The sequence below is a fragment of the Taudactylus pleione genome, unplaced genomic scaffold (assembly GCF_031769625.1).
Source record: "Taudactylus pleione unplaced genomic scaffold, aTauple2 ptg000393l, whole genome shotgun sequence".
NCBI lineage: Eukaryota > Metazoa > Chordata > Amphibia > Anura > Myobatrachidae > Taudactylus > Taudactylus pleione.
This window is the reverse complement of record NW_028284794.1, coordinates 2,537,221-2,555,353: the sequence shown is the minus strand read 5'-3', so window position 1 is coordinate 2,555,353 and position 18,133 is coordinate 2,537,221. Positions and strand designations below refer to the sequence as shown.

The 18,133-nt window shown below is 40.3% G+C and overlaps 1 protein-coding gene across 1 annotated transcript in view; it reads right to left on the bottom strand.

The window, feature by feature from the left end:
- Positions 1-371: 371 nt before the first annotated feature.
- LOC148506848 (uncharacterized) overlaps positions 372-18,133 on the bottom strand; it is an 82,881-nt gene continuing 65,119 nt past the window's right edge. Inside the window, exons 6-12 of the mRNA XM_088446093.1 lie at positions 13,984-14,011; positions 11,622-11,665; positions 10,953-10,999; positions 5,207-5,233; positions 4,062-4,148; positions 2,178-2,185; positions 372-483 (exon numbers count right to left, since the gene is read on the bottom strand). Coding sequence (XP_088302219.1) covers positions 372-483; positions 2,178-2,185; positions 4,062-4,148; positions 5,207-5,233; positions 10,953-10,999; positions 11,622-11,665; positions 13,984-14,011 — 353 coding nt within the window. The remainder of the gene's footprint in view (positions 484-2,177; positions 2,186-4,061; positions 4,149-5,206; positions 5,234-10,952; positions 11,000-11,621; positions 11,666-13,983; positions 14,012-18,133) is intronic.

Below are 18,133 nucleotides of genomic sequence, written 5' to 3'. Positions count from 1 at the left end.
AAGTTAAACAAATGCTGGCTTACCTAGACTACCTAACAAGATCTTACCATTCCTCCTCACATGTAGGTAATGGAGATTTATTATAGATTCATCTCAAGTGAATCATAACAACAGCGTCAGATGGTTCCAACACTCCTGTAACCCAAAACACACCCACTAGACACCAGTATAGACATATGTCTGGTGGTAATACAATGAGGTATCTCATCTGCTCCATCTTCTGCTCATTCTTCTTCTGTGATATTTATATTATAGATCTACATTTAGAAGCTATGATCTGCTTTACAATTCCATAACATGATTTGATAAATCATAGGAGTGAAGATTATGTGGAATATGTGGCATGATCATATCTATATCCCTTGTTCATGTTAGTTAGTTGGGCTGAGGATGCCCGAGTAGATGATTTTATTGTCCTGTAGTGGGTGCTGAGTTGGATTTCTCTGTTCCAGTTTTGTTTTGTCCAACTTGGCATAGACAAGGCTCACCTGGACAATAAACAGAAAGATATAACATTTATTCTGCAAACACCTTTCAGTCCTACTTAATGATTTCAGGAAAAATATGACTACTACTACTACTACTACTACTACTAATACTGCTACTATTATACTACTACTACTACTACTACTACTACTACTACTACTACTACTGCTACTATTATACTACTACTACTACTACTACTACTATTACTATTATACTACTACTACTGCTACTATTATACTACTACTATAATACTACTACTATTACTACTACTACTACTGCACTACTTCTATTATAGTACTACTGCTACTATTATACTACTACTATACTACTACTATTATACTACTACTATTATACTACTACTACTATACCACTACTACTACTACTACTACTACTACCACACCACTACTATTATACTACTACTACTACTGCTACTATTATACTACTACTATAATACTACTACTATTACTACTACTACTGCACTACTTCTATTATAGTACTACTGCTACTATTATACTACTACTATTATACTACTGCTACTATTATACTACTACTATACTACTACTACTATTATACTACTACTATTATACTACTACTACTATACCACTAATACTACTACTACTACTACTACTACTACTACTACTACTACCACACCACTACTATTATACTACTACTACTACTGCTACTATTATACTACTACTATAATACTACTACTATTACTACTACTACTGCACTACTTCTATTATAGTACTACTGCTACTATTATACTACTACTATTATACTACTACTATTATACTACTACTACAATACCACTACTACTACTACACCACTACTATTATACTACTACTACTATTATACTACTACTATACCACTACTGCTACTACTATTATTATAATACCACTACTGCTATTACTATACTACTAATACTGCTACTATTATACTACTACTATTATACTACTAAAATTACTACTGCTACTATAATACTACTATTATACTACTACTACTAATATTACTACTACTGCTACTACTATTATACTACTACTACTACACTACTACTACCATTATACTACTATTACTACTATTACTACTACTATTATTGCTACTGCTACTATTATACTACTACTATTACTACTATTATACTACTACTATTATACTACTGCTACTACTATTATACTACCACTACTGCTACTATTATACTACTAATATTATACTACTATTACTGCTACTAAACTACTAATACTACTACTACTATACCACTACTACTACTACTACTACTACTATACCACTGCTATACCACTACTATTATACTACTACTACTACACTACTACTATTATACTACTACTATACCACTACTACTGCTACTACTATTCTTATACTACCACTACAACTACTACTATTATACTACTATTACTACTACTACTGCTACTAAAACTACTAATACTATTATACTACTACTATACCACTACTATACTACTGCTACAATTATACTACTACTATTATTATTATACTACCACTACTACTGCTGCTACTACTATGCTACTACTATTATACTACTACTACTACTATTATACTACTATTATACTACTATACCACTACTATTATACTACTACTACTACTACTACTATTAATATTATTATACTACTACTACTACTACTACTATTATTATACTACTACTACTTCTACTATTATATTACTCCTCCTCCTACTATACTACTAGTAATACTATACTACTACTATACTCCTCCTACTACTACTACTACTACTACTACTATACCACTACTATAATGCTACTAATATTATTATACTGCTACTATTATTACTTCTAATGAGTTACCCATATGTTGGTTGCTGAAAAATTACCCAGATGACAGCTGCCCATGATAAGTTTTGCAGATGCTGTCCGACCATGATTAGTTACTTCTATGAAGTAATACTACTACTACTACTACTATAATACTGCCAATACTGGTAAGAAAAATAATAAGAGAATTAAGAATACTACTAAAACTAATTCTAATAATAATAAGGGGAATAATAATACTACTACTATGAAGTAATACTACTACTCCAACTACTACTACTACTACTATGAAGAATACTTAAACTACTACTAGTACAAATGATAATAACAAAAGGATTAATAATTCTTATACTACTGCTACTACTACTGCTACTCTTTCTACTACTGCTACTACTGCTACTATTTCTACTACTACTACTAATGCTACTACTACTGCTTTTACTACCGCTACTACTGCCTCTACTGCTATACTGCTATTAAGAATACTGCTACTTCTACTACTATTACTACTACTACTATTTCTACTACTACTGCTACTACTACTACTGTTTATACTACTACTGTTACTACTGCTTCTACTACTTCTAATACTGATACTACTACTGCTACTAATAATACTGCTGCTACTACTTCTACTAATATTGCTACTAATTCTAGTACTACTACTGCTACTATTACTGCTTCTACTACTATTACTACTACAGCTACTAATACTGCTTTTAACTGCTAATTAACTGCTTCTACTACTGTTACTACTGCTTCTACTACTACTATTAAGAATACTGCTACTACTACTACTTCTACTAATACTGATTCTACTACTGCTACTAATAATACTGCTGCTACTACTTCTACTAATACTGATACTACAACTACTATTAATAATACTACTACTTCTACTAATACTGATACTACTACTATTAATACTGCTGCTACTACTTCTACTAATATTGCTACTAATGCTAGTACTACTACTGCTACTATTACTCCTTCTACTACTATTACTACTACAGCTACTGCTATTAACTGCTAATGCTACTACTATTGCCATCATATTACTACTATTACTACTACTACTGCTAATATGACTACTAATACTACAACTATTAAGAATACTACTACTACTACTACTACTACTACTACTACTGCTAATACTGTTACTTCCAATACTGCAGCTACTACTACTATTACTACTTCTATTACTAATACTGCTGCTATACTACTACTACTACTACTATCATGAATACTGCTAGTACTACTTCTACTACTATAACTGGTACTAGTTCTACTACTACTACTACTACTACTACTACTACTGCTGCTACTACTATTATTATTGCTACTACTGTTAGTACTACTACTGCTACTATTACTACTACTACTACAGCTACTGATACTGCTATTAACTGCTAATACTACTAGTACTGCCATCATATTACTACTACTACTACTACTACTACTACTCATAATAATATTGCAGTGTTATGTCTTTATAATACCAGCTTACGACACAGACCAAACTAGCTTCATTACAAGGATGGCAATAAAAAAGTTGTAATGGAACTAATACGGTTTAAAGGGGACTGAACTGGAAAACAATATTAGTTTATCTAATTGGTGGTAACTGTGACCTAAGTATATTTAGTGCAGTAATAAAGTTTGAATTATCCACCAATAAGTTAGATTTAGAGTCTCTGGAGTCTAACATGGACCTCAGGAGACCATAGTAAGAACTGTACATTGTGGGACTGCACTATTCTACTCTGTTTGTACATACCACTCCTCCATTCTCCGCCTCTCCTCTCTCCTTCTCTTCATGTCCCATCACTTCACCATTGCCACCATTCGCCTCGTCTTCTGGTTTCTGCAATGACACAATATCTGAGTTATACATCTGTTATAAAACTCTGTGCCTTCCATCAAATAAATTAATTTATATCCTTATTACAGAAAATGATTGACTTGTTAATAACCTATTTTAGTAATCTGTGTATGAGCCCTAATTATATGATCTGAGAATACTTCAGAAGAACTTTGTAGTATTGAATGTAAATAATTTGACAACTACAGTGTATATAGACAAGTAACATACTGTAGCAGAAATAGCTGGAATGAGAAAAAAGAGTGACAATTTCTTTTCACATAATCCACAATCAAAAATTGACTTAAAACCACAACTTGCACAGATTTTGTTTATGTAGAATCATATTTTGTATTTAGTACTGTACACAGCGCAACTCTCTACAAAATTGACAGTTGTCAGATACTGTAGGAATTTTAAGTTATTTAATAAACAAATTATTATATTAATAATAAATTATGCAAAGATGTCACAATTATATATACAAATTTTTCAAAGACAGTAGTGGCATCTGATACGGTGATGTATATTTTATACTGTAGACATTGATTACAAAATTTTTTGTAAACAATATTTGCAGTTTTTCCTTCAGAAATTGACACAGAAAGATGCTTGGGGTTACTAACTTGTGACCAAGCTATTTAACCTACAGTAACACTGAAAGGTTGCAAGTAACATAGGCAGTGACTCTATGATATTAGTATTTATCTTGGTGCGCCATCTACTGGATTGGTATGTATACTGGATTTTCCTGTGAAATAGATCTTAATAATATATATATATATATATATATATATATATATAGACAAGAAAAACTGGCGGCAGTCGGCGTCTGTGTAAAAATGTACTTCTTTATTCCAACGCCACTTCTGGCCAATGCCCGTTATCAAGGATATACAGAAAATGGTCACATCACTTGCAAATATACCCAGCAATCAAGAACGGAATGTTACTCACCTGAGCCGCGCGGTTTCCCAACTCTTACCAGTCCAGCGCCCCACGAAAACTGAGACACTTCATAGTGACGTCATATGCCGCGCTGCTCAGGCGACCACCATTACGATCTCCCCTTTCGTTGCCTTGGCAACCTAAAAACAACATAATAAAATTTTTTAATACACAATCATAGACACAAATCTAATACATAAATTTTGTACTAATAATCAGCACTATGCAAGCTCTTTTTCTCCTTACTGTAACCACATTGAGGTGAATCATGTTCAGGATAGCCCGCTTGCCAAATCCTTCCCCATATTCACTAACAATACTCATATTAGGAATCAACAGTGATATTAACACAAGCCTTAGTTAGGGGGTTATGTTATTTATAAAAATGTTATTAATAAAAATATTATTCGCCCTAATCGCGGACCTATGGAGCACCATGCGTTCCTTAAATTGCCTCTCTGTCTTGCCCACATAGTGCAAACCACATGGGCAAGACAGGAGGTACACCACATACGTGGTACTGCATGTTTGATGGAGTATTTAACTCCTGTGTAGGGATGATGGAAGGAATCACCTTTTGTTACACCTCTACATGTTATACATCCTAAGCAGCGGGCGTACCCTTTTCTTTGGCTCAAAAAAAGCCGTGGTTTGTTGACATTTTTAAGCTTAGTCACATCCAATTTCACTAAGCACTATGTGGGCAAGACAGAGAGGCAATTTAAGGAACGCATGGCGCTCCATAGGTCCGCGACTAGGGCGGCCCTAAACCTTGGCACTAGCGAACAGCCAGTTGCTAAACATTTCTTGACTGCAAGGCACGGAGTAGCAGATTTAAGGTCAAGAATAATTGACCATATACCAGTCAATATTAGGGGAGGAAACAGAGGTAGGGCATTATTGCAGGCGGAATCCAGGTGGATTTTCAGGCTTGATACCATGGCCCCAAAAGGCCTCAATGAGACACTTGGCCTCCACTGTTTTTTGTGAATAATATTTTTATTAATAACATTTTTATAAATAACATAACCCCCTAACTAAGGCTTAGTGTTAATATCACTGCTGATTCCTAATATGAGCATTGTTAGTAAATATGAGGAAGGATTTGGCAAGCGGGCTATCCTGAACATGATTCACCTCAATGTGGTTACAGTAAGGAGAAAAAGAGCTTGCATAGTGCTGATTATTAGTACAACATTTATGTATTAGATTTGTGTCTATGATTGTGTAATAAAAATGTTTATTATGTTGTTTTTAGGTTGCCAAGGCAACGAAAGGGGAGATCGTGATGGTCGCCTGAGCAGCGCGGCATATGACGTCACTATGAAGCGTCTCAGTTTTCGTGGGGCGCTGGACTGGTGAGAGTCGGGAAACTGCGCGGCTCAGGTGAGCAACATTCCGTTCTTGATTGTTGGGTATATTTGCAAGTGATGTGACCATTTTCTGTATATCCTTGATAACGGGCATTGGCCCGAAACGCCGTTGGAATAAAGAAGTACATTTTTACACAGACACCGAGTGCCACCAGTTTTTCTTGTCTATGCATTGGAACAGCCTTGTTCCTAGGAGGGCACCAGCGCAAGTACTGCCAGTTACCAGTGAGTGCCGGGGCATTGTTGGACATATATATATATATATATATGTCTGTCATACAACCAGGACGGCACTCCTAAAGACTTATCAAATGCAAAGAAAATCGGGGCAGACACAGCAGTGTCGATTTCAACGTTTCATGATGTAAATCATTTCATCCTAACGAAATGATTTACATCATGAAACGTTGAAATCGACACTGCTGTGTCTGCCTCGTTTTTCTTTGCATTTGATAAGTCTTTAGGAGTGCCGTCCTGGTTGTATGACAGATGTGACGTTATTTTGGACTGGCACCCAGAGCGATTGCAAGTTATGGATAGGAGTGCAAGCCTTGCAAGTTATGGATAGGAGTGCAAGCCTGTTGTATCATATATATATATATATCTACTGTATGTATTTATATATGCATACATTGCATTTGGGGTGTGCAAAATATTTATATATTGTGTATATATATATATATATATATATATATATATATAATTATACACATATAGTAACTTTGGGCTTGAGGAGCCTGTGCAAATTCCAATCATTTTTGTCTCCATAGTTTGATAGAAAAAAAACAGCTCTCTAAATAATAACTGTGTACATATATCACAGTCAATACAAAATGTAATCTCAAGAAAATTCATGAGCACATAACAATAAAAAGCACATATATGTGTGTAGATGAAACTATATCAGCACAATAATAAAGAATAAAAAATAATGAGTGAAAAGCACCCAGTTAACAGAAACGAATATATTCAGTCCCAAGCAGTATGGTTAATTTAGGAGCATATATCCAAGATTGAGTCCATAGTCACAAGTGATCTTTTTGGTGTTTATAAAGGAATGTATCCAGCATATATGTATAATTACCAGTTTCAGTGACCAAATGATAATATGGGGTCCTTTAGCAACGCTGGCAAAACTTTTGCAATTAGAATAGTCCCCTATGGCACAGGGCTGGTCTGCAGGTAGTATGACAGCTGTCCAAAACACCGGTATAGATGGAGTGAGGATAGGTTCCTCCGGGTGGTAGGTAGTGGAAGGTGAATCAACCAGTAGCTGACGCATTTCACTGTGTACAGTCACAGCTTTATCAAAGGTTAAGATGAGGAAGCCTTTCCCATTATCCTCTTTATATGAGTATGGTTTCTGCTGTTTTCTGCCTTAGCTTGGAAAGATATGGGAAATGGGTGATACCGGGACTGAGCTGTGCTGCTGCCTCCTCCAGGTCACCGAATGTGCACAGTGGGTACACGCTACTTCAGACGCCCCTTTTGCTGAGCCGCTTCTTCAGTCCCTAAAAGTATATTTGTCCCCTAAAAATGATATTTATATACTGTACATCTAGTCATTTTTGGCTTGAGGAGCCTGCACAATGCACATGCCGAGTGTCTGGTTTTTCCTTTATTGCTCCTCTCCCTGATGTCACATTGAGACAATACATACCGCAGTTTCTATCGAGGTGACTAAGCTATATTTTATTGACAACACAATCCAAATTCATCCCGTAGTTTTTGCGTGATGCTGGAATGAAAAATTCTGCAAAATATTTTTTCCTTAGGTCTATTTCTCCAAAAACATTTTTATGTAGAGACACAACCATTAAAACTTTATTATAATTATAGATTTTGCTCCTTCCAGTTGCTGCTGCCACTCCTGCAAGGCAAGTTTTATTGGCAGCAATTCCTTGCTCCCTACAGCATAGTTTCGCTAGATGACAGCTCCAACCCATCTGAAGAAGCATTAATTTCTAGGAAGAAAGGCTGGTCAGAATCTGGTTCCCTCAGAATAGATGTAAAGTAAAGAGTTGTTTCAAACTAGAGAACATCTTCTCAGCTTCAAGAGGACAAACCTTGGCATTTCGTTCCTTCCTGGTGAGTGTTGTGATGGGAGCCACTACAGATGAACAATTCCTGATAAACTGCCTGAAAATACTGCAGGATCCCAGGACTCGCTGGATTGCTTTCAATCCAGAAGGATGAGGCCAACTAGCAATGGCAGAGAGCTTCTCAGGAGCCATCCAGGACTGATTCAGATCCACACTCAAAGCCAATATTTACGCAGTTTGAGCCATTGTCAGCCATTGCTCATGCATGTAAGACGCATGACGCTGTGATTGTTTTGCGATCACACACTCAGAGAATTTACACCCAAAGCAAGTGACAGACAGTCTGCGTTTGGGGGAGGCAACGGGGGTGGTTAGAGAAACGCAGGCATGTCTGACCACTTAAACGCTGTTTTCAGGGCATGCATAAATTAGCCGCTGCATTCTTGCTGGCAGCAGGAGAGCCCTCTGCATGTCTGGAGACCCTCTGTGTCTGCGGCAGCTTAGACTTGCTCAGAAGGTTGATGGCCACCTGATCTGCGATCCATGTTTCCGGTTTTGTGTGTGAGCGGCGGATGTCAGATGCTCTCAGTGGGCATCTCTAAGCACTGTATGGCGAGTGAGTCATTAGTAAACTTTCACAACTGCTATCCATGAAATATCGCAGCTGCGATGGCTCACGCTGACCACTAACCTCAGTGCCTTTTGGATGCCTTGTGTTCCTATCAGTTTAAAGGAGCCTAATCTTACAGACAGAGGACCTCATTCAGAGCCGGTCGCACAGAGCGTGCGGTCGGTCTGAATGAGGGGAGGACCTCTTGAATTTTCAAGACGTCCTCCTTTGCGGTGGTAAGGCTGTGGGTTAACACCCACAGCCTTACGACCGCCTAAGGTGATGGTCGCGATGGTCTTGACCATTGGGGCTTACGATGAGACCCTAGAGTAGGGTCTCCCTTGTCGTAAGCCCCGGAGAGCTTCTGGCTCTGTCTGAGCCGGAAGCTCTCCACTGACATCACTAGTGATGTCAGTGGGGCCTCCCCCAAATGGTAGGCGTTCCCATGGGAATGCCTCCGTTTGGGCTGCCACCCCCCGGCCCGCCTTCCAAATGGGGCGAGCTGTCAATCAACATCGACAGCTCGCCCCCTTTGGATCGAGACCCGCTATGACCGGCGCTGTCGGTCGTAGCGGGTCTCACGCATGCGCACGACGGCGCCGGCGCCGTCGTGCGCATGCTCTGTGGGGGGCCATCGACCTGGTCCGAGCGCATCGGCGCTAACGACCGGGTCTGAATGACCCCCAGACTGCTTTGCTAACTACATTTTTAACTATTTTACATTTATCCTGCATAAAAGGACTTTTAGCTTTATATGTGCACACAAGTTGTATTGCTATTAGTCCAAGCTACAGTATTAGTAGAATGGTCTGTATTTTTATTTTTGCTTCCTCCAGGATTCATTGTATATTGCAGAGTTTCCCAAATCCCGCCATTACCGTCCAGGTTTTAAGGATATCCATGCTTTTTTGGAACTTGATGAATTACATAATTTCTAGGTCCCCTTGCTAAAGTATGGGGACTGTGGAAATTATAAGGGGGAGAATTGTAACCAGGAGATATCAGTGATATCTCCTGAGTTATACAGTTAATGATTTAGGGGGCCTATTCATCATTCCTAATATATCGAGGGAGGTAATTAGGTTTAGAACTCGCATGGAGTTCTACCTAATTACAGGAGGATTCATCATTCCTCCTTCCTATAACTATCTATTCCGAAAAGTTGTCATTTTTGCGATGACAGCTTTTCCGGAAATAGATAGTTTTCCCTGCCTGCTCTAACTTACCGCAGCTGGAATCCGTGCTGTGCATGCGCTGTTACAATTGTAAACCCAGCGCATGCGCAGCACTACTTACAGCTGCGGTCCCGCACTTACCTGCCCGCTGCAGCGCCTCCGGCTCCGTCCTGCTATGCTGGCATGTGGTCTCCCAGCAGCACATAGTGCAGTTTAGAAAAAAAAAAAAACTTTTTTTTTTTTCTAAACTTTATTGTGTTCTGCTGGTAGAACATAATGTCAGCATTGCAGACGGAGCCAGAGAATGCACCAGAGCGCCGGAGGAAGACTCCGGGGGGCCTGCACACCTGGAAGCAGGTAAGTCTGTCCTCACAGTGGCGAATAGTAACTCCATCAAATTCCGAAAATTCATAATTCACAATTTTCGGAATTTGATGAATACCATAATTTCCATAACCCCATACTAATGTACTAATGTATAGGGAGTGTGGAAATTAACGCAGGGGGACTTAGCAAGGAGATATCAGTGATATCTCCTGTGCCAAGTGGCTTCATGAATACTAAAATAACGTTAATTAAGGAAAATGTCCTTAAAAACATTATTTTAGTGTTGATGAATAGGCCCCTTAGTCTTAATTGAATACATAATAGATTCTTACCTTAGCGCTAATCTCGCAGTATGGCATTTCTTCAATCATTCCATCATCTGTAAATGAATTATACAGTTTTATATTATCATATGTAATATATACTCCCGAGGACACAGGCAATGGCTGCTTGCCCTGCAATTAATTATACACTGAGTGCCTGATGCAGATTTGGTAATCGAGTAATGCTGCGTATCCACTACCCGATTTTACCAGGATCAGATGTGCTAGTGCAGTGCTAAGCAGGTGATGGAGCCGGGAGAGGGCAGCGAGGGAGGAGCAGGTGGGTCTGGTGTGCGAGCACTGTACTAAGCATATTAGATGTGATAGAGTAGGCAACGCGAGGGGATGGGTGTAGTACTAAGCAGGTGATGGAGCGACTCTCACTTCTGATATTTTATCATAACAAAAAGACCCCAATATCCCCTGTGCACACGGGTGCATCCACGTTTGAAAGATCAGAGATCCCTCTTTAAAATAATAAGGACCCATAGCAGCTATTGTGCGGATTTATATTTATTTTTAAATCATCAAAATTCATCAAAATTCATCAAAATTCTTAGAATTTCAAGCTTATGCATGCATTGTGTCAGCTTCCATGGTAATTGCCCGCCTGTGGTATCCTTAGTGTGGGCGAGTCAGGAAGAGTACAGTATGTGTGTGTGTGTGAGTTATAATTACCTTTATCGGGCGGATCGGTGATGTCCATCTGCATCTCAGAACCACTGTAGGATGATAAAGAGATAACTGTATGTGAGTGTGGGCAGAGGGGATTGGAGTGTGAGATATTATAGGAAGATAAGGGTAAAAGAGGAAGTGATGCTTTCACTACAGTATACAGATATAACCTCCCCTGGTTTGGTTAATAGCACCAGTGTGTATCTATAATGGGTGCAGGGTGTGTGGGGTACAGGGGCCCCCAGATCCAACGAAGCAAACACCACACAGCCGGCATCCATATATAATACTTAAGTATTTGGAGTGGGTTTGGTAAGGGATGCCTGCACTAGAGAGGTAGTGGCCTGCACAGCGACTGCACATGGGCCCCTCCCCTCTTAAACTGAAGGGATATTGGATCAATACTTTATAAACTTTTCAAACTATAAAACATCATTTAAAAATCTCTCTGGGGATGAAGAATCTATTTATGATGTATTTTCCTTTAATTTGGATTTTGTTTTACATTTTTTTAAACTTGTTTAAATATGTAATTTTAAACTAATATTTTAATAATTACACATAGAGTATAAAATGGTCCCTCTATAAATATAATAATTCCTTTGTTTCATATTAAAAGTTGGTTTGATTCAGTCATCTGTGCGAATTCTGTCATTGGGCCTGATCCAGCATTGCACGATTATCGGGGATCTGCGTGAGCGCAGGACCCATTCTGCAAATGTGCAGGATGGGTCCTGCGTAGTCGCACGCAATGTCTTTGAAGCGGCATTTAAAGGGTGGTGCGGGGGTGAGGGCACCATTTTCTGGGAGTGGCAAAATGTGGCGGATACACTTCCTGACCTCGCAAGATGGCCAGCCTGAGTAAGATGAAGCTTACTCAGCTGGCCTGCGGCCCTGTGCTGTCCACCATTGCGACCATCGACCACCAATGGTAGTGATGGTGATCACAGCCTGCGACCTCCGTCACAGTGCTGGGATCGCAAATGCAGCAGGGGCTGTCATATACCTCCTGCTGCATTTTGATATTAGCAAAGACAGATTTGCAAAGCTGCCTGCATGCATACATCATATCTATAGCCTGTGTGCATACACCATATATCTATGGCCTGCGTGCATACATCATATATCTATGGTATGCGTGCATACATCATATCTATAGCCTGTGTGCATACATCATATATCTATGGCCTGCGTGCATACATTATATCTATAGCCTGCGTGCATACATCATATATCTATGGCCTGCGTGCATACATCATATCTATAGCCTGTGTGCATACATCATATATCTATGGCCTGCGTGCATACATCATATCTATAGCCTGCGTGCATACATCATATATCTATGGCCTGCGTGCATACATTATATCTATAGCTTGCGTGCATACATCATATATCTATGGCCTGCGTGCATACATCATATCTATAGCTTGCGTGCATACATCATATATCTATGGCCTGCGTGCATACATCATATCTATAGCCTGTGTGCATACATCATATCTATAGCCTGCGTGCATACATCATATATCTATGGCCTGCGTGCATACATCATATATCTATGGCCTGCGTGCATACATCATATCTATAGCCTGTGTGCATACATCATATATCTATGGCCTGCGTGCATACATTATATCTATAGCCTGTGTGCATACATCATATATCTATGGCCTGCGTGCATACATCATATCTATAGCCTGTGTGCATACATCATATATCTATGGCCTGCGTGCATACATCATATCTATAGCCTGCGTGCATACGTCATATATCTATGGCCTGCGTGCATACATCATATATCTATGGCCTGCGTGCATACATCATATCTATAGCCTGTGTGCATACATCATATATCTATGGCCTGCGTGCATACATAATTTCTATAGCCTGCGTGCATTCATCATATATTGATAGCCTGCGTGCATACATCATATCTATAGTCTGCATGCATACATCATATCTATAGCCTGTGTGCATACATCATATATCTATGGCCTGCGTGCATACATAATTTCTATAGCCTGCGTGCATTCATCATATATTGATAGCCTGCGTGCATACATCATATCTATAGTCTGCATGCATACATCATATCTATAGCCTGCATGCATACATCATATATATAGCCTGCGTGCATACATCATATATCTATAGCCTGCATGCATACAGTACAGCATATCTATAACCTGCGTGCATACATCATATCTATAGCCTGCGTGCAGCTGTGCAATTGTGTTCCTTGCTGAATCGCCCCCATTGTCACATAGAGTGCTATAGTAAGATTGAGTTGTACTGTAGATGGCAGGGGGAAGGAGGGAGATGGCTGGCTGCCTTTTTGCTGTGTATACGGTTCTGTACTTACCGGCTTCTTTTATTCTTACACAGCACACCTGAAAGTATTAAGCAGAATTAGTTTAGGACAATCACACTTCTGTGTATTCCCCCATGTCAGCATCTCAAAATAATATTGTAACTAAAGGGAGATCCTAAGATCTGGCTGAAGTCTTCCCTGTGGGTCAGCATGGTCAGGTCTCCTGTAATATTTAAGCTACTGTAATATCAACATCACACAAGTTGTAACCTAACAACAAAATCTTTTCCTGAGATGCCACCCTGATGTGAAATCAGAATACAGATGGAGGAGAATTTATTGTATTTTCTTAATCTCATTTTGCTGTCATATAACAGAATCCGCAGCATATTACAGATGGCAATGTTTGTTCTTCAATGCAGAGAATGTGAATGATCTCGAGAATTATAGTGCAACGGCCCAAATGTCCTAGGCTCCGATTTCCAGGTCCCGGTGCGACATCGGCACTGTAGCCACTAGATTTAAGGCAATACCGGGTTTCTTTTGTATTAAAACTAGTTGCTACTATAAATCTAGTGACCTTAGGCCTCATTCAGAGATGGACACAAATGCCATCGCAGCTGTGCTCTCTCACGGATCGCAATTGCAAAAATATTCTAATGAGCCTCTCACCGCTCAGTACTTAGAGACGCCCACTGAAAGCACTGACACGCCTGCATTTCTATAAGCAACCCCCATTACCTCCCCCAAACGCTGACTACCTGTCACTCACTTGGCGAATGAATCCTCTGTGTGAGCGTAATTACAAAACAATTGCTGCACGTCTGCAATGCGGCTTACAAGCACGCACAATGGCAAATAATCACTTAATCTGTGTGAATGTCACATTGCGTCCACCTCTGAATCAGCCCTTTGTTGCCATAATCACACCAGGACTAGCAAATTGGAGATTAGTAATTTAAGGCTTAGGGGCCTGATTTAGTGTCACGCACATTGCCGATGTTCACCGAGTTGATTGAATTTTTGTTACTGTGCGTGAGTGAAAAGCCCTAAATACTCCACCAGTGCATGCGTTACACCGAGTGTATGCACAGAGGCGCAGTTGCGATTGAGACGCATGGTATCAGAGATGTATCAGAATCAGGGGTGTATTAAGGGGCATATGTATCATAGCTTGATGGGAGGTAAAATTGTGAGATATATATCACCAACCAATCAGCTTCTAACTTACATTTTGCAGGCTGTGTTTAAGAAATGATAGTTTGGAGCTGATTGGTTGGTGATATACTGTATATTTCACAATTTTATCTCACATCAGACTTTGATACCTATGCCCCTAAGAGCGGGGGGGGCCCATGTGCAGACTCAGGGCCTGATTCAGACCCGCTCGCAAGCGCATAGCGCTCGCAAGTGGGTCGATGGTGTGCCAGTGCGCAAGCACGGCGTGCACACTGCACATGCGCGAGCCCCGGAGCAAGCGCAAAAGCACTCGCTCCGTGGCTCACTACAGAAGGGGCAGCTGACGATGTTGATCGACAGCTCACCCCATTTTGTAGATGTGGCGGGGGGGGTGGCTTCACAATCGGAGGAGTTCTCAAGCGAACGCCTGCCGTTTGTGGGAGGCCCCACTGATATCAGTGGGAGAGCTTCCGGCTCTATTAGAGCCGGAAGCTCTCTGGGGCTTGCGACAATGAGACCCTACCGCAAGGGACTAGTTGCAAGCCCGATGGTCATGATGGTCTTGACCATCGCGACCATCATCCTGGCCACTCGCAATAGCTGTGGGTGGTCACCCACAGCTATGCGAATGGCCAGGAGGCTGCACCCAAAAAAAAAAAAAAGCCCTGATTCAGAGCGAGCGCTCTTTCAGAGCATCCACCTCTGAATCAGGCCCTCAGTGCAGGCCTCTCCTCTCTCCGGTGGTCCCGCGGTGCAGTAGATTCTGGCTTAGTGCCAGAATCTTCTGCGCATGCGCAGGTCTCCAAGAAAATGGTGCCCGCAATGGGTACCCGGGGGAAAGCAGTACTGCACATGTGCGAGTGACCAGTTAAAGGGCTGCCACCATTTTCCCAGTGATTTTTGCTGCTTTGCAGTGCTGGCTTGGCAGCACTATGGACAGGTAAGTATAAGTCTATGGGTGCAGGGTGTGCAGTGCGGGACCCCCTGGACCCAGGGGCGCATGTGCACCACACACCTTGCACCCACTATAGATACAGCCATCTGATCAGAATAGGGCTGGACATTCCTGCTCGGTGACTGGGAGGTGGCTTTTAAACCATGAAAAAAATGCACCAGCCTGTTATGGGAGTGTCGTGGATGTGTCAGTGAAAGTGGTTGCACACACAGAGGCTTCATAATTTACATCGGAGGCCACACTCAGATGGAAAAAGATCCAAAACCAAAACAGTGGGGTCAGCACTAGGGATGTGCGCCGACCCCTGTGTTTTGGTTTTGGATCTGTATCTCCTTGGATCTAGATTTGGTTTTACAAAACCACCCTAGCTTAATTTTGTTTTGGTTTTGGATCTGTATTTTTAAAAAATCATAAAAACAGCTGAAATCACATAATTTGGGCCTGTTTTTGTTCCTATGGTATTATTAACCTCAATAAAAAAAATTCCAGTCATTTCCAGTCAATTTTGACCACCTCACAGCTGATTTTCATCTAGTTTAGGCCAAAAGGTTGCATCGAGCTAACTTGCTGACTAAGCTAAGCGACAGCAGTGAGCAGCACTAACGTGTGGCAGTTCAGCCTCCAATATGGCACAGAGTGGCACTGCAGTGGTGGACAGGATGGCAGTTTAATTGACTATATAACTCCATAGGAAGTTTAAAAACCAAGAATGTTTTCATTAATCAAGAACTAGGTCAGAGTCCCAAGGAAGTTGGAATATGTTTATGGACTAAAGACAGGAAAAGGAGGGAAGGATTGATTCGTTTTTAATTTATTTATTATTTAATGTTTTGATTCTCAAGAAAATTTATGATGGAAGATTAATGTAGAATCAAGTTACACAGTTCCTAAAAGTTATCTTTGATCTGGCGGAGGTTTTTGTTAATACATCTAATAGAAATGCAGTGGTCTTGTTTGTGGAGGTGTTGCTAAATAGTACACACTAAACAGTAGAGATGTGTGCCGACCCCTGTGTTTTGATTTTGGATCTGTATCTCCTCTAGTTTTGGATCTGGATTGGTTTCGCCAAAACCTTACCTCCATGTTTTGTTTCTTGGTTTTGGTTTTGGATCTGGATTTTTTCTTAAAAAAATCATAAAAACAGCTAAAATCACATAAACTGTGCCTACAGTATTATAAACCTCAGTAACATTTGTTTCCACTCGTTTCCAGTCAATGTTGACCACCTCACAGCTCACAATATTGATTTTTTCATCTAGTTAAGGGCCAAAAGATTGCATCCAGCTAGTTGGCTCAAAACTGAGTGATAAATAGAGTTGAATAGAGTTGAGGACTGTACAAAGATGATAGTTGGGGTACCCCTTGAGGATTGAAGAATTGATAGTTGATAGTTGGCGCAGCCACTGGTGAAGTAAGAAGAGTTGATACTTGATAATTGGTGCAACCACTGGCTGAAGAACTGATAGTTGATAGTTGGTGCAGCCACTGGCTGAAGTAAAAAAAGTTGATAATTGGTGCAGCCACTGGCTGAAGAAAGAAGTGTTGATACTTAATAATTGGTGCAGCCACTGGCTGAAGAATTGATAGTTGATAGTTAATTGTTGATGCAGCCTCTAGGCTGAGTAGTAATGGAATACAGAGCTATGATTAGGAAGGAACCAGTCCTGCAACAGCCTTGGCAAGTTGTGGCTGTTACAGCCATGAGTGCTGGTGAGGAGTGACAGGTGGCCTTTGGGCCATGAAAGCAGTATGCAGCCTTTGGGCCATGTAGCAGCCTTGAGGGCTGAGAACCCATGGCTGAATGTCACTGTTGTGCAACTCTTCTTCACACAAAATTAATTTGTCCCCGCTGGAATCCACCATTACAGATGCTTCTGTGTTTTTTGGACTTAAGTGCTAGTAAAGGTCTTCCGCTTGGAATTTGTAATTAATTTTGATGCACATCATCTTTTCCACATCTTGGGGAAGTAACCTTCTATGACAATCAATGACAAGGTTCCCAACTGCACTGAAAACTCTTTTAGAGTACACACTGGAGGGTGGGCAACTTAAGTACAACAAAGCCAG